This window comes from Typopeltis vanoorti, chromosome 2 (assembly GCF_054136105.1).
Source record: "Typopeltis vanoorti isolate ZY-2024b chromosome 2, IOZ_Tvanoo_1.0, whole genome shotgun sequence".
In the NCBI taxonomy this organism is placed as follows: Eukaryota; Metazoa; Arthropoda; class Arachnida; order Uropygi; family Thelyphonidae; genus Typopeltis; species Typopeltis vanoorti.
This window is the reverse complement of record NC_143550.1, coordinates 27,293,614-27,315,564: the sequence shown is the minus strand read 5'-3', so window position 1 is coordinate 27,315,564 and position 21,951 is coordinate 27,293,614. Positions and strand designations below refer to the sequence as shown.

Genomic DNA, 21,951 nt, shown 5'->3' with positions numbered 1-21,951 from the left:
TGGTAACTTTATTTTATAATTTGTGTGCAGTAACTTCATTACGACACACAAATTATCAACAGTTCATGCTTATGATGGTCACTATTTGTCTCACCAGCACAGAAAAACAAAAAAAAACTTTAAAAATTAACTCCATGACCTTTTGTAAAAAAAGTAAGTTATTATATAGAGTTCTGAAAATATTTCATATCATTCCAAAGTTAGAAAATGTATATATTTATAGCAAAGTTTATTTAACTGGAATAGAGCTCCCATTTATCAGAAATGGTAGACTATGTTTAAAACTGATCAATAAATATAAATTGCCAAAAATAAGGTAGGGGTGCTTAAGGGTCAAAGCTGTATAACTGAGAGGAGACCTCCACATAGCCTTTAAAGGAATGCAGAGAACCAACAAGAGCTTCTGACCTAATGTCTAATCCTCACCTTCTTGTGGTGCACCCTGTTGGGTATCTACCTGGATACTGAACGAACGAGGATGAGCTGGCAATTTGGGATTTAGCCGACCAAATTGTATTCTTATTGGCTTAAACCAATATAGAAAATGATGGTACAACATGACAAAATTGTATTCTTATTGGCTAAAACCAATATAGAAAATGATGGTACAACATGACAAAATTTCAAGCCGGTTGGGGCATCGCCCGGTTAAATATGGCGCCCATTGTTTTCGCCAGGAAACCAGGGAAAACAGTGAAAAGTCAGCTACTGGAACAAATCTGAAAGCACTATATATATATATATATATATATATATATATATACACACACACACACACACACACATACACATTTTCAAGAGATAACTGCCTGTTTGTCAATGATGTCAGGAAGCATTTAAAAAATTCTTCTGATTTCTGATGCAGTCCCTTTTTATTAAGAGAATTATTACTTGTATACACAAATATACAGCAATTCAGAATCCTGAAAACTGAAACTAGTGTTTGGATGCTTTAACTTATTTGTAATTTTAATTACAAAGCTTATTACCTGTTAGCATAAGTTCCTAATCTGCTCTCTTCCCACGATGCATCTCCACCTTCATATTTTCCCCGAGCAGTTTTCTCTAAGCCCTAATTGAAAACAGTGTCATTACAGGATCTTAATGTCCAAAAAGAATGTATTTAAAGAGAAACCAACATGTTCAGCAGTGATCTAATCATATTCATGTGATTTTTATCAATCATTATCAAAAGAATTAGTAAATAAAATAAAGAGTATAAACTGAATGAGTTCCATGTTAAAAAGTTCCATATATCTCACAAATAGTTAATTCCAGATATAATGGAAATATTTTTGTATACAAGATATGGAAACATACTACAAAGCAAGAATGGCAATATATTAGTAAAAATATGCATGCTTTTTTTAAAATTAAAAAAAAAATAATAATAAATTCTTTCTTCTAAAATTTGCAAACTTTCTCTTTGGTTCAAAGAAAAATGAAAACTAATTTGTAACAAATCAAGAAAAAATGTGAAGGGTTCTTCTTCTGCTATGTATACAATACATAATTTTTTATACACATAAAAATGAAAAATTTAAGTTTATACTAATTTACCCAAACAAAATTCTGTAGAATATCTGTATGGATATACTGATGGTCTACAATGGCCCCTCAAGAATTAAATAACAAAATTTATTTATTAATTACAAAACCTATATGTTTTGTTATAATTAGATTGGTCTGTGTAGCTCAAGTGAAATCGCATGTACCATCCACAGTGCTAGAAAGAAAATCATTCTAACTGCCGAGTAGAGAAACATTTACTAAATCTTTTTTTTTTTTTTTTGACCAATTTCCGAGTTAGCCAATCCATGGCAAAAGCAAGTGGGTTTTTTTTATTTATTTATTTGATTTTTATTGCATTATGTAGGGGATCCTATGCATTTATGAGGCTCATTTAAATTATCTTGTGAAACAGTTATCAATATATGACATTTTTGTTTGTTGCCAGAGTACTTGATAGCCAGTAGTGGTTGTGTGGAATGCCAGGCCTGATTTATGCTCTCTTCTTTTTTTGACTTCTTTTACGTGTTCAGACATGTCACAAAAGCAATGAATCTCATAGATGCCTGGTTTTTCATGGGGTGATGTGGAGGTTTTGGTGGATGTAGGAATTTGTAGGAATCTTGATATTTTTTAAAGGTAAAAAAAGCCTCTTTTATGTTGTACTCACAGAGCAACACAGCCACTTTGTCCGTGACATTTTTGATGTAGGGCGGTGTGATTACATTCCTGAAATCTTGTTTAAGTAAGGGAGTAGCAGGAGACGTATTAAGAATTTTTCTGATTGTCTTGGGTTCAAAACAATTAAGTGCAATGTTCTGTTTCAGGTAGTGCAGTTCTTCATTCCTTTTAATTGGTGTGATTGATATATTGTATGCCCTGTCTCATAAAGTTTTAATTATGCCTATCTTCCTGTTGTGGCCAATTTCCTGTATACAGAGAAGGATAACCTTTTATCCTATTCATTTACCTTTCAATGGTAAATGAAGAGGAAAGTTGTTCAGATAATTTTTGAACGAAATCAGCTTATCCACTGTTCCCAACTAAATGACGAAAACATCGTCGATGTAACGTAACCAAACTTTTAGTTTTTTCTGGTAGGTTTTTTCTGATAGGTTTTTAATGCATGAGTTTCAAAATTTTCCATAAACAGGTTGAGATGGAGAAAGGGTGGAAACCCATGGCAAGTCCTTCTTTTCGTTCCCAATATTTGTCTTGAAACATGAAAAAACTGTCTTCCATGTAGTATTCGAATATTCTTATAGTGTCCGGTGGGAAAAGATTTACAAGTAGATCCACTATGTCATTTCTGGGTACACTGGTGAAGAGACTGACTGTATTGAAACTTGCTAAGTTGTTTGAAGGTTCTATATATATATATCTTTTACCTTTTCAATAAAATTCAAGCTATTCTTTAGAAATGATTCTGTTTTTCCTATGTGTGTGGTGATATCGTGTTTGACAGATATTTTGCTGTTTGAGGTAGGAGAATCTCTCCTATCTACAATTGGCTGTAAAATGGAATATTTTTTTTGTGAATTTTTGGTGTGCCATAAAATTTTGGGACCAATGGATGTTTTGATGATAGAGATTTTTTTTAACTCTTCTGGCCAATTAGGTACCCTTTTTTTTTTTTTTTTTTTTTTTAGGTACCCTGTCTTAAGGAAGAATAGGTATTTGAATCTTCTAATAGGTTGTTCATTTTTCTGGCACATTCGTCTGAATTCATAACTACTTGCATTTCCTTTATCTGCCTTGATTATTACTATGTTTTACCTAGTCTTAATTATTTAAGGACAATGAATTCCAATTTAGGTAAGTTTCTACATGGTACTTTACATTTTAGTAATAAGGCTGAAGTTTGTATGCAGACGAGATCTGCCAAATCTATAGGAAGATTGTGGATTCCTTTTTCAATTTGCACTATGATGTCTACTTTTGGAATGTTCTGCAGAGAACATTCCAAAGATTTTTAAATGCCACTTCACACCAACATCCATTGCAAAAGATAGGCATAATTAAAACTTTACAAGACAATATATTATGCACTCCAATTAAAAGGAATGAAGAACTGCACTATCTCAAACAGAACCTTGCACATAATAGTTTTGAACCAAAGATGATCAGAAAAATTCTTAATACATCTGCTGCAACTTCTTTACTTAAACAAGATTTCAATATCAATAATGTAGCCACCTTGTCAAAGACAAAGCGGCTGCATTGTGCCGCACATAAAAGGCTTTCTTTTACCTTTACAAAAAATATCAAGATTCCTACATCCACCAAAACTTCCACATCACCCATGAAAAAACTAGGTGAGATTCATTGCTCTTATGGCATTTATTATGTAGGCCAGACAGGAAGGTCAGGAGAAATCAGCATGTCTGAACATGTAAAAGAAGGGCACATAAATCAGGCCTGGCATTCCACACAACTATTACAATCTGGACTCACACTTGTGTGCAAGCCCAAATTAGCTTCATTAAGCTGTGGTGGTGCTATGTCATCAAATGATTTTTTTAGTTATTCTAATTCAGAATCCTCTGATAAATTTTCTATACATTCTTTATTAGAGTTGGGAAGTTTATCTTTCCTTTTAGAAGAAACAGACCTTTTAATTACGCATTCATCTGAAATAAGTTCATCATCAAATTCCTTCCATGTACTCTCAAGGGGTGTACAGGATATGATAGTACTACATGAAAAATTTACATCATTACTAACTTCTAATCTACAATTTTCCTCCAAATTAGTCTCCAAAGAAGAATAGTGTGGTTGGAAAAGTCATAGCCATGTTGCTCAGATGTGACAACAGTGATTTGAGAAGGAGACAGAAAGAATGAATAGTAAGGTGGTTGCATTGAGTGAGGCAAAGAGAGTTCAAATTTGTAAATCTGTGGAGAGAATTTGAAGGAAGTTAGAATGGCTTAAAGCTGATGGAATGCATTTGAATGGTTTTGTTGTTGGGCATTTAGAAAGGCTATTGTTTTCTGAGAAGACACAGAGTCAAGAAGTTAATGTAGTAATGTAGTAAATGATCAGAGTCTATTTGAAGCAGAATAGCACAACTAAATGGATATGAGGTTGAAGATGTGGTTGCAGCAGCACAAGATGATCATCATCATCAACATCAAATTCCTGATTTGTACCCTCAAGGGGTGTACAGGATATGATAGTACTAAATGAAAAATTTACACCATTAATAACTTCCTATCTACAATTTTCCTCCAAATCAGGCTGTTACTTGTAAAGATTCCAATATTATCAGATCTTATATTTCTATTGTCTAAGGCACTTTGTACCGTATCATTCCACCTATTTCTTGGTTCCTCTGGGTCGTTTTCCTGCTAACCTGGCAGGGAACATTTGTTTTGCTAACCTTTCCTTGCTCATTCTGTTTAAGTGACCATACCACCCAAGATTAGCTCTGCTAATGCATTCCTGGATGCTGACAATGTCAAGTTCTTTCCTAATATCCTCGTTTTTAATATGATATTGCCATTGATGCTATCTGTTCACCCCTCTAATCTTTCTCAGGACTCGTTTATCTGCAGTCTCTAGTCTTTGGTCAAGTGTTTTACTTCTGATCCAGCTCTCAGATCCATAAGTTAAAACTGGTTTGAACACTGTCTTGTATACAGCTAATTTAGTGTTCTGTAGTTATTGTTAGTGTTCTTAATATAACTATAGCGTATTGAATAGCTTCTCTCTTGGCACCTTGTCATATGCCTTTTCCAGATCGACAAAACTTAAATACAGATCTTTGTTATATTCCCATGCTTTCTCAACTATTTGTCGTAAAGTGAAGATCTGATCCTGACAGCCCCTATTTGGCCTGAATCCAGCTTGTTCTTCACCAAGCTTTTCTTCCACAATTCTTCTCAACCGTTTATCAAGTATACTTGCATATATCTTGCCAGGAACACTCAGTAGGGAAATACCTCTGTAATTCTCACATTCAGTTTTATTTCCTTTTTTATATATGGATACTATTAGAGCTCTACTCCAATCATCAGGAATTTGTCCCTCTGTCCAGGCTTTCTGAACAATACAGTGCAGCCACTGTAAGACTTTTATATCACCATACTTCAGCATTTCTGCTTGAATATCATTTACTCCTGCTGTCTTTCCACATTTTAAGCCTTTGCACAAGATGATGGAATGAATAAGGATTAGGCAGGTAGGAATGGAAATCAGAGTCAGGATCAAGGAAACAGGAGTGGGCAGACCAAAGAGAGGTGTGGAATATAACAGATAGAATAGAGAATGCTGATGATGGTCTAATAGTCTCAAAGATATATGGATTGTTATGCTTGTACACAAATGTAAGGAGTATTTGAAAGAGAGCTGAGTTTGTTGCATTGATTGAGTCAGTATGCACAAAGTTAACTGGAATAAGTGGAACTTGGCTGTCTGAGGAGGATGTGATGTCAGGAATAGAAATAGGACATACAATTTTATGGAAAGATAGAAATGTGAAAAGAGGAGAGGGAATGCTGTTAATGACTGCTGACAAATTGTGTCCACAAAGTGTGGAAGTTGATAGCGTATACACAGATTTTGAATAAGTGTGGTGTAAAGTTGAAATAAACAGACTAATATATCTAATAGGATGCTGTTACAGGCCAGGGAATGGAGAGAATACTGATTGTGAAATGTTTAGGCAAATCAGTTGGACATGTAAAAAGAAAATGGTCCTGATGGGAGACTTTAATTATAGGAATAAAGAATGGAAGGAAGAGATAGTGTATGGGAACAAGGAGAGTGAGTTTGTTGAATTTATGCAAGATAAATATCTTAAACAGCATATGTCTGAAACAACTAGAGACTTTAATGTTTTGGATTTGGTGATAACTTCAGAAGATGCAGTTGTTAATGAGATGTGGACACTGCCGCCAGTCGGTGAGAGTGATCATGAGGTACTTGTTTGGGAAGTGATGAAACAAGGAGAGGTTACTGCCAAAAATTGATATATATGGAAGTATAAAGCAGGTGATTATAGGAAACTTTGAAGTCAGAATCAGTATGTTGAATAGATGAACTGAGTGTAAAAGATATTGACGATGCATGGAAACTTACAAGGCAGTATCTGACAAAAGCAATGTATAACTGCATACCAAGTTTTAAGCGAGTAAATAGAGTAGGAGTGAAATCAAGCAAGCAAGCAGTGCTGCAAAAGAAAATGCTATGGAGGAGGTACAAGACAGTTAGTGGTGGCGATCGAAGCCATGAAGACTATAAAGTGTAGGCTAGAAAGATGACGAGCATGGGAAAGAAAGAAAAGGTGCAGTATGAGAGGAGTATATCCTGTTGAATACAGAGTTGTCCTGGCCAGACCTTATAGGAGAGATGATTGCTTTGCCCAAGCATCCATATATTCAACTAATATTGGTCAATTTTAATAAGGTTTCACTGACCTGACAGCTGTTTCAAACTGGTTGGTTTTTGTCAGAGACCAGTGTATCTTTGAACTACCACATTTTCAAACCCATGTTTATTGTTTTAAGGTGTAGATATGCCTTTAAAGTTTACGACAGAAGTGAGGAATCACCCTATATATATCTATATATCTATATACATATACACACACCGCAAACAGACGGAGTTTTAATAAGATAACTTAAATCCAGAGTCACTTTCATTGACCTAACATCAGCTTTTGAGAGAGTCTGGATCAGGAGCCTCCTCCTAAAGCTAGGTAATATTATAAGGTACAAAAAAACTTTCTAGCTTTTTGAATCCATCCTCTCCAACAGAAAGATCAAGGTCCATATTGGTGGAAAAAAGAGCAGGCCCAGATTCTTCCACAACGGTCTACCACAGGGTTATGTGTTAGCCCCTTTACTCTTTAACATCTACATGTCCAACTTACTATATACCAGCTCAAGCAAATACATGTATGCCAATGACCTAGTGATCCTACACTAGTCTATTTCCTTTGCCAACTTGGAAACAACCTTGAACACAAACCTAAATATCCTGGAAGAGTACTTCAAGCAGTGGTACCTGAAGCCAAATCCAACAAAAACTGTGTCCATAGCATTCCACCTAAACAATGCTGAGACAAATCAACACCTCAACCTCTCCTTCTGCAGCAAAATGATAGAAAAAATGAGCCTCACCAAAATACCTTGGAGTGAGCCTGGACAGAAGCCTAACCTACAAAAGACAGATCACCAAACTGTCCAACAAAATTAAAATGAGAAATAATATAATTTCAAAGCTTGCTGGAGCAACCTGGGGTTGTGGTGCAGAAGTCCTAAGGTCATCTGCACTAGCCCTCACATTCTCTGCAATGGAATACTGTGTCCCCATCTGGAAAAGAACTGCACACACTAACACTATAGACACCAAGCTAAACTCTACCATGGCACAATTAGTGGGAAACTACGAGAAGCACACCTCTCCCCTAGCCTCCTTGTCCTATCTCAGTGGTGTTCAACCTTTTTTACTACGCGAGCTAGCTACTTTTCTATAAAAAGTTATTCGGCGATCTACTCTCTTATAAGTTATTTGGTGATCTACTCTCTTATATAGATACCGTTCCCCCAACCAGATATCTGTATACGCACAAATAAACAATTAAAAAAAGATACACAACTAAAAACTTTATTTGTGTATTTAAAAATTTATTTATCACTTTTAATTATTTTAATACAACAAAAAAAAACAAATATATTGGAATAAAATATTTATTTCTCTATTTTGGAAAATCAAAGTTAGAAAAAACAACAGATTGATTACAAACTCACAAGTTACAGGAAATGCTGGTTGATTATAAAAAAAAAAAAAAGAAGTTAACGTGAAATTTGGCATTGTTTGGACCTCGCAATATTTTCATAGTCAAGTTGATATGAAGAAGTGGCCAATCGCAGACAATCATCCAAATGATCATTTGTAATTTGGTTTCTTAATTGATTTCTTATGATGGTCGTATTTGAAAAAGCGGATTCTGACAAGCATGTCGATCCGAAACACGACAGAATTTTTCATGCAATATCCGTTAATATTGGGAATTTTTCATGTACATACTTCCAAATGACTTCATTGTTTATTGATGTTAAATGTAAACTATTCTGAATGTTTATTATCTCAAGTTCTACTTCAGCTTGGTTTATATCAAACAGCCCACTAATTTTATTTGAAATTTCTGTGATGTTCAAGTTTTCTTGAAATGGATTATTGATAAAATATACAATCATTTCAGTTTTATTAAAATCTTTAAATCTTGAATTTATTTCTTCCTCAACTAATTCTATTTCACGAATAAATTCTTTTAAATCATAGCGGAGCATTTCTTGATTTTGTTCAAAAAATTTTAATAAATTTAATTTTAATATGGGAGATGTCTAAATTCGCGGTCATTTATATTTTTCTTTAATAAACGTAAGTATTGGAAAGTTTTTATTGAACTTAACATGTCAATTAAATTTTTATCTCTACCTTGTAACTCAAAATTTAAATTGCTTAATTTCGTACAGAAATCTACTAAAAATTATAAGTGTAACAACCATCTTTTATCACTCAATTGTGGATAAATATCTCCTTTTTCTCAAGAAAATTTTTTATATCGTTAATTAATACAAGAAATCTTTCTAAAAATTGACTTCTGCTGAGCCAGCGAACATTATTGTACAACGGAAATTCCCTATCATCATCTGCCTGTAATTTAAATAACCCCTGTTGCAGGGCTTTTCCTCGAACAGAATTTACAATTTTAAATGTAATATCCAAAACATCTTTTGTGTTTAATCTTTTACTACACAGTACTTGTTGGTGAATAATAAATTGGTACGTTAAAATTCATTATGTAATAATCTGGATATTTGTCACCGTTTTTACATAATGAAATGAAGCCTGATTTATTACCTATCATTGCAGGAGCACCATCAGTAGTAATAGACACAAGTTTAAAAAGCAGAAGTTTGTGTTTTTTCACAAATTCGTCAAATGCCGAAAAATGTCTTCTCCCCTAGTCCTTCCCAATAATGGTATAATTTTCAAAAGTTCTTCTTTACTTGAATAATCTTGAAATACCATGTGAATAAATACCATTAACTGATCAATATCAGTGAAGTCATTTGATTCATCAAATTGTAATGAAAGCAACACACTGGTGAATGTTTGACATTAACCTGGCCTGGAAACTTTTCTCTGGCAATTGGAACTCTTCCTTTCGGCAATTTGAAACCTTGTCTGCAGCCTAGAAGTAGTCTCTCTCTCTCTAGCGACTTCTCGAACCGAGACACTCCTTTCTGGAAGTGGGAAACTCCTCTCTCAAGCAACATGGATCCGGACAGTCTCTCTGACGGCGACTGTGGACCGGGCGGCCTCCTCTCTGACAGCAATCAATTCTGGAACCGGGACCCCTTCTACTTGCTTCAGTCCCTTTTTATTAGGCCTCCCCTGAGACCTCGCATGAAGTTTGGCAACCCCCAAAGAATCGGTATGAGTCTTTCATCAAGTTTCAAGTTCGGCACACCTTTTGTTCTCCTCCGATTTCTTTTGATTGTAAGTTGCTGGCCATCGGAAAGATGTCTGAACTCTTTCTGATTGACTTCGGAGATGTTTACAGGCTCAATTAGAGCATGCAAGACTTTCTCATACATACAAGTTTTAATAACAATCTTTCTAATGCCGCTATACAGCTTCAGCGACAAAAACATTGCCTTTGTTTTTAACACTCTAACATTCTTATTAAAGCAGTATATACAGTTAGCTTCAAAAGAGTTATTTTCAAAAACATCTAATACAAACTAACTGAGACAAACAAAGTTCATTTTTTTTACAATATTCACATGGGACTTAACCTAAGTAAAAAATCGATGTAATGCGCTTTGGAATATTTAATATTTAAGCTACAATCAAGTTTTTACACTTTGCTTATAATCATATTCACTCAGCTCACTGTTTGACTTCCACTGATCCAAATTAATTCATTTATCCGGACTTATAAGAAAATTACTGATTTGACAATTTTAATGAAAAATAAATAAACAATAGTAATACACTTAAAGCAAATTAAAAATAATACAAAATAATGATGAATAAAATATTATGTTTTCAGTTTTAATTAAATTTGTAAGTAAGGAGGAATACAAAAGAGATCGACCAAAAATCGCTCCACGATCGACGGGTTGAACACCCTTGTCCTATCTAATATTGCTTCGCCAAATATACGGAGAAGACAAGCCTCATTTAAAGTACTTAATAAAGTAATCAGCAACCCACTCCTATCCCAGCAGCAGATTCTTATAAATTCACCTAGTTTTCACCTAAAATCAAGACACCCTTTCTGATCCATGAACGAAATCTCTTCAGCTGCCTTACCATCAACATCTGACATGTGGAGAGAACACAGGTCCAACAATCTTCCAACAAACAGCTTCCTGGTTGAATATCCCTGTGCTCTGCAGCCTGGTTTTGATCTCCCTGGGAAGATTTGGTCATCTGTCAACAAGATCAGAACTAATCAGGGCTAATGTGGCTGCCTACTACACAAATGGAAACTGTCAGAACACCCTTATTGAGACTGTTCCCCCTACCATAGCCCAGATGATCACTCATATCGTGAATGACTACCAAGGTGCCAATTTCATGGTACCTCCAATACATCCACAAGGTGACGGATGAGGCCCTGGATTGGCTTTCTGGACTAGATCTATAGCTGCTTTGTATTCCTTTTGTCATAAGAATAAATAAATAAATAGGATAACTAACCTTAGAACCAAAGTGCACTTATTTAACAAAGTAAGAAAATTATAAATTTTGATTACTTTCTTACTGACCAATTTAGTTCAGCCAAAGGCTACAATTAAATACTCTCAAAAATTACTTTTATTATTATTATTATTGTTCCGAGCAACTCCAAGGAGTCGACAGACTCATCGAGGGAGGCGCTAACATCATGTCAAGAACAAATATTCGACATTCACACAGTATCTATCATACCTTGCCTTGAACTCATTTACAGTCGTAGCACCCACAACAGACTCTGGAAGCTTACTCCACTCATTCACTACTCTCCAAGTAAAAAACCTAGCTCTAACACCCTTGTCAACCACGCTCTTGCCCAGCCTCCATTCATGGCCCCTAGTCCTCCCACCACCAGTCATATTTTCAAAAATATCTTCTGGATCAATCTTATAGAAACCCTTGAGTAATTTGAATGTCTCAATCATATCACCCCCTCCTTCGCATATCGACCAATTTCTGCAACCCACAAATCTTCAACCTATTCTCTTAAGGTTCATTCCACAGACCTGGTATCATCTTGGTCACTTGTCTCTGGATCCTCTCCATTTCCTCCCCATCACAAAGAAACCCTGGTGCCCATAACTGGGCACAGTAGTCCAGATGGGGTCTTATCAAGGATCGATACAGAGGAACAACAACTTGTTTGTCTCTGCATGTTAAAGTATTTTTCAGAAGCCAAGTGATTTGGTGAGCTGTTTTAGTCACTTTTGCAATGTGCCCCCTAAACTTCAATTCCCTATCCACCAACACTCCCAAATCCCTGGCCTCATCAATCTCCTGGAGTACGGTTCCACCAATGCGATATACTGCTGCTATTCTTTTCACCCCAAAGTGCATAACCTTACACTTTGGCACATTAAATTGACATCCATTTTTCCTAGCCCAGTCCTCCAAACTATCCAAATCATCCTAAAATTTTGACATCCTGTGCACTCATAATTGCTCTACTCAACTTTGCATCATCAACAAACAAGTGAACACTTCCTCTCAAATCCTTTCCTATATCATTGATGAACAAATTGAAAAGCAGTGGTCCAAGAACAGAGCCCTGTGGCACTTCACTAGTCACAAGCCATGTTTTAGACTCCACTCCTGAATAAACCACTCTCTGGTATCTCTCCTTCAACCACCCTCCTATCCATCTCACCAATCCTATATCTATCCCCATCTGCTCCAGTTTACTGATTAGGGTTCTATATGTATCCTATCAAAAGCCTTGGCAAGGTCCAGTAGTATCACTGTAAACCCATTACCCCTATCCAGTTCAGCCGTCACTGTGTTATAAAACGTGAGCAAGTTACTGAGGCATGATCTACCCTTCACAAAACCATGTTGTCCCCCATACAATATCCCATTTTCATCTATCGAATCCTGTATTCTTTTCTTGGCTAATTTCTCTGAGGCCTTGACAATGATTCTTGATATGCTAATCGGTCGGTAATTTACAACAGCAGTCTTGGAACCACCTTTATGCAGTGGAACTATTTTCCCTTCTTTCCACCCCCTCGGGACTAACCCAGACCCGAGACTCAAATTAAACAAAATGGTCAAGGGTACTGACAATTCTTTAGCTGCTTCTCGTACAACACGAGCTGATATACCATCCAATCCCACAGATGTACTGACACTGAGGTTATGCAATAGACTACTCACCTCCACTTCATTCACCACAATTCCCGTATAATCTACTGGTACATTCGTTTCTGCAATGCCACCACCTGGATGATATATTCTTGCAAAGTGCTCACTCAGTAACTCAACTATATCAACTGATTCAGTTACCTCCCTACCATCGGCATTCTTTAAAATCATTCCGCCATGTACATTTCTCCTTTTACTTGCTACATATCTAAAAAACTGTTTAGGATTCTCTTTAGCCTGCATGGGCAATGTTCTTTCGTAATTCTTTTTTTGCTTTTCTTGCCACACTCGTTACCCTTCTGGCCTGCGCTTTATACCATTCATGTGCCTGCCGGTCACCTTTCTCCTTAAATTCCTTCCATAGTTGTTTCTTTTTTTGCAGCTCAAGCTTAATGGTGTTATTCATCCATTTAACCCCTACTTGATTTATTATTCGGACTCTAGGTATACCATCAGCCATTGCTTCATGCAAACACTTCTTAACTACCTCCCATGGCACTGAACCAATCAAACTCCTAAGCTTGTCATACTTTCCAGCCCGATAATTCCACATGTACCCTGTCTTAATTGAAAATTCTACACCTTTAGCCACCTTCCAAGTCAAGACCCTATGATCACTCTCACCGATTGGTGGCAATGTGGTCATATATGTTACTGCCAAATCCTCAGATGTAATTACTAGGTCAAGCACTCTCTGACCCGTAGTATTTCCATTACATGCTGTCGCAGATAGTTATCCCTTAATAACCGCATAAAATCCAATTCCTTCCTCCCGTGTGTCCTCTCCTAACTCCAATCAATGCGACCATAGTTGAAATCTCCCATAATAATCACCCTCCTTCCACTCATTTCTTCTATTTGCTTGTGCATACTGTCACCACCATCTTTTCCATCACCTGGTCTATAGCAGCACCCAATTGTATATTTAGTTCTGCTAGCCACAATCTCACACCAAATGGCCTCAAATGTGCTCTTTTCTCTATCCTGCAATTCAACTTCTATTATCCTTGGCTGCAGCTCATCAGCTATCATCAACAATACTCCTCCCCCCATTTTATTCTCCCTGACTATACCCATCACATTCAATCCCACTAGCTATATCATCTACAGTCAGCCATGTTTCACTAATACCAATAACCTGTGGTCTGGAAGTGCCAACCATGGCCAAAAACTCCTCCTTCTTGTTCCTAATACTCCTAGCATTACTGTACATGAATTTAAGACCCCCCATTATCCCGAACCCTACCTTGATGCCTTATATTAACTATCCCACTCTGATTTGCTGTCCTTATTTGCTCGGGGATATTATATTCATTCTTACATTCAACTGCCTCCCTAAAGACTGTATATCTACTCCCCCCCCCCATTAATAAATCTAGTTTCCCTGAATTTGCACACCCCACATTCAGCAACACTTCCTCAAGTCTTCTTACACTGTAACCATTCAAATGCAAGTCATCCATCTTATATAGATCCTTTCGCCCATCGAATTCACTCCACACGTCCACAAATTCCACACCACTCATCATACATAACCCACGCATAAAGTCATTCGCAATTATGGCCCTCCTTTTAAACATTTCACTGTCATACCGTGGCAAAAGACTAATCATTCTAACTCTCTCACTCTTTTCTTTTGCTACCTCAAACAATTCATTCAGGTCTTCTATCATTTCCATTTTGTCTCCTTTCAAATCATTCGTACCTGCCACAACAATCATTTCTTTCACCCTTTCCTTTTGCTCTCTAATAGACTCAGTTACATCCTTTATGGTTGCACCAGGTTGGTACGATTTTGTCAAACCCTCTACTATCACACCTCATACTAACGAGTCTCCATACAGCACTCTATCCTTCATTTTGTTCATGTTCACACTCATACGTCTATTTTTCCTGTCATACTTTTTATTATTGGCTGGTTCATTCAGTCGACTTTTGCTCATACGCTCTAGCTGCTGTTTTGCCCTTTGTATCGCACCATTCAACAATGCGATCTCACTCATTGCGTCTATCTCATCTTTTTTATTCTCAGTAAAACCATTAATACTATCATTCACACTTTCTACATTCACACTCTCACAATTCTCTGGTACAACCTCGCCGTTTTTGTCATATCCCTATTTTCTTCATTCTGAAGTTTGACAAAAATATCACACTCACGATCCGAAATACTCTTCAATTTCTCATTCTCCCTACATTTTCTACACACATTCACTCCTTTATTATCATCTAACCACACTCCGACCGCACTCCACAAAGCGTACATTTGGCAGCTAGTTATACTTCCAACTATAACTGATTTCTATTGTTATAATTACTGAAGCTTCTTTAAACAGAATAGTTATAATAAAATAACATTCCAAATTCATTTTACACAGAATTCTACATCAACTAAACTATATTTATTATTCTCACCTTCTTAAATGAATTTGCTAGAATTCGACATGCCTGACATGGAGGTAATGATTCCTGCTTTTTTCTGTCTTTGTTATTAATATCTTCAGACTGTGAATGAGCAGATTTTGATTTTGATGCAATTTCCGCATCCAAAATAGGTATAAAGTTCATCAAACTACAGCATAAAAGGAAGGACTGTACAGAAACCGATTTCATTACGCATGGAAAATATCACAACCTGTTACAAGAAAAAAAAAATCATTTAACTGAAAATCAAATACAGATTTATAGAACTCTCAAAAACATATAAAGAATATTACTAAAAAACAATTAGTCTTACAGGAAATCTAATCTATCACACACACACACACAGGAAATCAACCTATTACAATATAGATGAGTTTCCATTTAAACTTTCCCATTGTTCAAAAAGATGCATAAGGAGCTTGATTAGCTTGATACATGGCACCAGTGAAGAGATGCAACTGACAAGGGCAGCCATCTCATGGTCCCTAATCCTAACACTATGCTTTACTCTCTGAAAACAGTGTGGGTTCTACAGTCGATTTTGAGTTTAGATGAAAAACCTGAGTTTCCAGAAGAAAAAAAAAATGCCCATACCAGAGATTGACTAATTCAGGAACTGGTCGAAAAAAGGCTTAGCAAAGTTCCTCTAGTTGGTTAACTAGAATAGAACTCATGAGCTTTCCCTTCATGTGGTCCAATGCTGCAGACTGCACATGCCATTTCACCGAGTTACATGGGCCTCACAATAATAATTCACGATAAATATTTTTATATAATACATAACATGGGAGTCATAACAATGATTGGCAGGACTATTTCATTAGCAGACAGATAAAAATAAGTAAATTATTAACTTTCACATTCATTTTTTTTTACTCAGCAGAGTGATAATAGGTGACTTTATCTGTAAACAATTCATTGCTTCTAAAGTGTCTTTTTTTTCTCTCTCTTTTTTTTTTTTAATGAACTGTAAGTTACCTTAATGCATAAAGGTTATTTTTCGGCTATCTCCATAGAATAAAAGCCTCATTGTGGGGAGATTCACTCTAAACACTGATCACATAATACCTCTCATACCTGAACTCATTCACCATTGAGGCACTCATAACCACTTCTAGCAACCTATTCCACCCATTTACAATCCTCTAAGCAAAATATTCTAGTCTACCACTCTTCTAACCACACACTTATACAATTTCCAGGGATGATTCCCTTGCTCCCTCCCTTCTTGCCATGCACTGAAAAAAGTCTTTGGTACTAATTCTATAAAAGCCCTTTAACAGTTTATATGCTTCCATCTTGTCACCCCTCCCTTTTTTTTTTTTCACATATTGGCTAGTTTTGAAAGCCCACAGATTCGATCTATTCTCATAGGAAGCATTCAATAGACCAGTCACAATCTTGGTTGCTCATCTCTGGATCCTTGCCACTATATCATCCCCATGGAATCCAGATCTGTACATAGTAGTCCAGATGTGGCCTTAATAAAGCCTTTTAAAGGAGTGGAACAACCACCTTATCCCTGCTTATCAGTTTATTCTTCAACAGCCAGGTAATGCAAAGTTGGGGAGAATTATAAGTAGCACTGCAGATGTTATGATGCTAATCTAATCACACCTTCAGGAAGATTTGATTTTTGACTTTGACAAAGGAATGAGGTTGCAGTTTTAATATTAATAAGTGCAAGGTGTTCCATTTTGGAGTGTAGAAATATAAGGCTCTGTATTATATTGACAGCGCAGTACTGCAGGAAGTGGATGAGATTCCAGATGTGAGAGTGATGGTTGACAGTAGACTTGAAGTTTAGTGGGCATATTGCAAGTGTTGTAAAGACTGCATATTGTAGTGCTGCTATGAAATGCTCTAACATGTAGGTTTAAGGAAGTGGTTATGCCACTGTATAAAGCACCGGTCAGACCACACTTGGACTATCGTGCTCAGATTTGATCACTAGTATTCAATGTGATGTGGAAACATTGGATAGGGGCAAAGAGATGAGTGATTAAGACAATATCAGGACTTTGGAATGCTGGCTATGGAAAGAGTTTGAAGAAATGTGGATTGCAGAATTTGGTGGATAAGAAGAAAAGATGTGATATGATGGACAGTTTAATTTAGTGAGAGGATTTCATCAGATTAATCCAGAGGGGATTATAAAAAGAGCAGAAAGTAAAAGGGAAAGAACCAAAGGTCATTCCTGAAAGTTATGTAATAGTGTGGTGAAGAGGAGTGCGAGGAGTAGATTTTTTTACATGGAGGACTGTCAATGAATGGAACGCATTACCAGAATATAAATACGTTGTCAGTTGAATGAACCTCCCACGATGAGTGCCAACTCCATGGAGGGTGTAATAATAATAATAATAATCCAATGTGTTGTTTTAGATACCTTTACAATATGTCCTCTAAACTTCAACTCCTTGTCCATAATAAACCTCAAATCCCAAGTTTAATCAATTTCCTGCAGTTGAGCTCCATCAATACAGTACACAGCTTGTGATCTCTTTCTACCAAAGTGTCTTACACTTAGACACATTAAACTGACAGCTATTTGCCTTTTGCCCGTACTGCTAGTCTATTTACATCACAATTCTGGATCTCCACATTATTTTCATTGATTGTTACTCTTCCCAGCTTTGAATCATCCATCAATAACTGAATATTTCCCTTTAGATCATTTCCTATATCACTGATGTACAAATTAAACAGTAGAGAAACAAGTACTGAGCTCTGCAACACACCATGGTCACTTGCCTTCGCCTGGACTCAACTCCTCCATAAACCACTCTTTGATATCTGTTCATCAGTCACCCTTGAATCCAAATCACAAGTTTAGTATCCATCTACATCTGCTCAATTTATGCAACAGAGTTCCCTGTCAAATGCCTCTGCAAAATCAAGCAATATTACTAAGTAGCCATTTCATTTATTCAACTCAACAATCGCTTTATTATAAAAACATAAGCAAATTACTAAGGCAAGACCTACTCTTTACAAAATCATGATGTCCCCTATAAAGTATCACATTCCTGTCTAGCCAGTTGTAAATTCTGTGTTTACCAACTTCTCCAATACCTTAGCCACCACTTCTGAGATACTGACTGGCCTATAATTTGCTATTTGTCTTGAGGCTTCCTTTACAAAGTGAAACTATTTTGCCCTTTGTGTACTCCCTTGACACCTTTCCAGAACTGAGGCTTAAATCAAACTGCTTTGTTAGAGGTGCTATTTCCCTTACACATTCTTGTAATACATGGACTAATATGCCATCTAATCAAATGGCCATGTTTGTATTAAGATTGTAAGCAACTCCAATTCCTCTACCTCTAATCAGTCAATTCACACCTGGCACCACAATAGCTCCACCTGGATGGTGGAGCTATTGCATATTCACCCTTCCAAAATGCTCATTCAATTCCATTTGAATTCTATTATCTCCCTATCATCCACACTTGTTCAAGTTATTCTACTATAGTCATTATTCTTTTACTTGTCACATAGCAAAAGAACTGTTTGGAATTTGTTTTGGCCCTCATTACCATATCAGTCATCCTTCTTCCCTATGCTTCTAATCTGGAGTCTGATGCACTAACTTGTGCTACCACCCCAGTGCTAATGGTGCAATGTTAGTTACTGTTAATTTACTTTACACCAACTATGACCAATTTATTAGTTTGTATCTTTGAGCTACAGTATATTATTATCATTATTATTCGACACCTCCAAGGAGTCCAAACGCTCATCGAGGGAGGGCGCCTACTCTGCAACTCTCTGTCTCCACCATTCAAATCCACCATCTACAGTGAACTGCATCATCAACACCAATGTCATCTACTGCCCATCATGTGACACCACCACCACTAGTATTTTCACAGACAACCACAAACATCCACGACCACAACAGGATTCAAATCCACAGCCTTTTGGCTGGAGAGTAGATACACTAACCATTTGGCCAACCAGGCCTGTATAATGACAGATACAAAGAGAAAGCAGATTATAAATAAAATATACAATCTAGCAAATATGCTCAATAAATTCCTCAAAAAATTGTTTAAACATGTGAATCCCACCCATGAAACACTGTAAATTTTTATATTATTTTCTCAACTGAAAACAGTGATACATACTATGGTCCCACATGTAGAATCAGAAAAAGCCTAAGCTTAAACAATGCCTATGCTATCCAACTCCAGGTCTGAGGATTCACAAAGTCATTCTCTGGTAAGTCCTCCATGCCACCAGTGTGCCCTGCAAAGCACACAAAGGGAGTATCATCTACAATACTAGCATTGGAGAATCCAAAGCTTAGTAATTCCATATAACTCTGTTGACACCATACACATTTAAAGGATACAGTTGCAGAGGTAAATTTTGGTATCATGTGGTGTTCTTTCTGAAACAGCCATAATAAGCCTTGGTTTTCAGCAGAGTAGGCAGCTTTCTCATGATGAAGGGTAATGAGTGGTAACCTAAAACTTTTAAGTCAATAATGACTAATTCATCTCCTCTCTTTACTACAAAGTCAGGCTTCTTTAATCCAATGTTAGTCCTCTAGTAGGTTCTACTGCTGTCCAACCTCTGTTCTTCAATCTATTCTCTATAATCCTCACTATTGCATTGTTTTCTGACAAGTGCTCCATGCCGCAATAACAGAATTCAGCATACTTTGGATGATACATGTAATTTACTCACAAGAACTTAAAACCTGAGATGTTTTTCTTTTTTTGGCAAGTTTTAAATATGTATCAAAGTTATATGCTCACCAAGTAATCTACTTTTAAATATATTTGTGCCTACATACATAAACACTTATTGTTAAATGTACTATAATCAAAAGTTGATAATACTGAAAAACACAATATAATGAAATTTCATGAAATATTTTATGCAAGTATGAAACTAAATTCCAAAAACTAATGTACCAATGACTTGTTTACAGGTTCTAGTTTCCTAAATAAGCATTCTAATATATATTTTCCATAATTCTGTATATTTAGAAACTGTGGTGTCTCTCTCCTGAACATTTCCAGCTATACTGTTCATTAAACAAGTCAATTAAGTCTTGTTAACAATGTCCATTAGGTTCATATAAAAATAGGAATAAAATAAATATACTGCTGTTATATTCTTGGTTTTAGAAGCATCTTTCTTCATCAGTACTACTTGATCATCTTTTATAGAGCATAAACACATTCTGATCACTATGACCCACTGTTATTATATATACATATATAGATTTTCAATCATGAGAAGAATAGAATTTAATTTTCCTGCATTCTTCTTTTTCATCTTTTTATTATTATTATTATTTCCTTTATAGAGATGATCCACTTAGTATTCAATAAATCTGTTGAATACTCAACACTAACCACCAGTTCTGGACACCTTAAAATCTTTCCATTATTATATGCAAAGCTTTGAAATTATGTAACAGCTAATATTCAGTACAACCATGTATATTTAAAAGGAATAGACAAAGTGAATATTTGCGTTGCTTTATCGAATCAAGTCGTGTTTATGCGCCAGTGGTTGGTTGCTTGCTGATTTATACCTTTCAATCTTTTTCCATTAAATCGACTGACAACTCAATCCACCAATTTGCCCACTCCCTTTAAATAGAAACATTATACTTACCATTCCATTTCACACTATTTAGCTATTGTTGTTAAACACCGTTCGTTCACAAAATATTTAAAAATTCAACCAATATCTGCGAAACGGGGTATGCATACATGAATACTAATATAAACAGAGAATCTATAATGTGCATTATACTTACCATTCCATTTTCCACTATTTAGCTACTGTTTTTAAACACCTTTCGTTTACAAAATATTTAAAAATTCACCCAATATCTGCGAAACGGGGTATGCATACATGAATACTACTATAAACAGAGAATCTATGAAGTGCAATTTTATTCTATAATGCGCATAAAAGCATTGGCATAAATGGAAAAATTAAGCTGCAAACACCTGCAGCATGCTCTCTGATTTCTAACTAGAATCACAGAACCATGACTGCAAAACAAAATCGGCCGAGAAGGAATTACCTTCGCTTTCTAACGTAAATCGACCAGCCTTCGCCAGCAAACGTTGGTCCATTAGTAGAGCCTCTGCTACTAAAGGCTCGCAAAAGGTTAAGCAAGTTTGAGCACGGTTAGTAGTTGGAAGGGAAGGGTTTGATGGATTTTAACTTTTAAAAGTCAATTGTCAGTCTTCAATAACTGTAAGTAGTGAGGAGGTGTGTTGCAGGTTTATTACTTTTTTTCAAGGCAGAGTTAGAGTTGGTTAGCGAACAATATGGCATATGTTATTCAAAGTTTTCAGAGGTTTGATCTCCAGAATAGGTATAGAATAACAAATTCCACTACCGTGTGTAGATTGTACAGTCATCATCGAATGAATCGCTATATTATGCCTTGTGAGACGGTTTCGACCGAGTTTATTCAAGATCGGCCAACCATTGAAGGCCTTTCAAATCGCGAACTATATACTGTGTTTATTGTAGACATTGATTATGACACATCAGGAAAGTCGAGTGGTAGGAAAGGGTTTCTTGTGTATTGGGCAAGTAATACAAACATGAATGAAGAACAAATCCATCTACTTTATATGT

The 21,951-nt window shown here is 36.1% G+C and overlaps 1 protein-coding gene across 4 annotated transcripts in view; it reads right to left on the bottom strand.

Moving 5' to 3' along the window:
* Nucleotides 1-21,421, bottom strand: part of LOC150108893 (cysteine-rich with EGF-like domain protein 2) — a 94,814-nt gene extending 73,393 nt beyond the window's left edge. The window contains exons 1-3 of one of the 4 annotated variants that reach the window (XM_090410760.1): nucleotides 21,386-21,421; nucleotides 15,322-15,541; nucleotides 990-1,072 (exon numbers count right to left, since the gene is read on the bottom strand). In XM_090410760.1, coding sequence (XP_090266886.1) covers nucleotides 990-1,072; nucleotides 15,322-15,519 — 281 coding nt within the window. In that variant the 5' untranslated portion in view covers nucleotides 15,520-15,541; nucleotides 21,386-21,421. Of the gene's footprint in view, nucleotides 1-989; nucleotides 1,073-15,321; nucleotides 15,542-20,255; nucleotides 20,276-20,967; nucleotides 21,075-21,112 lie in introns of those variants that run through there. The other 3 variants (XM_090410752.1, XM_090410768.1, XM_090410778.1) reach the window with 3 other exon arrangements.
* Between the last annotated feature and the right edge of the window lie 530 nt (nucleotides 21,422-21,951).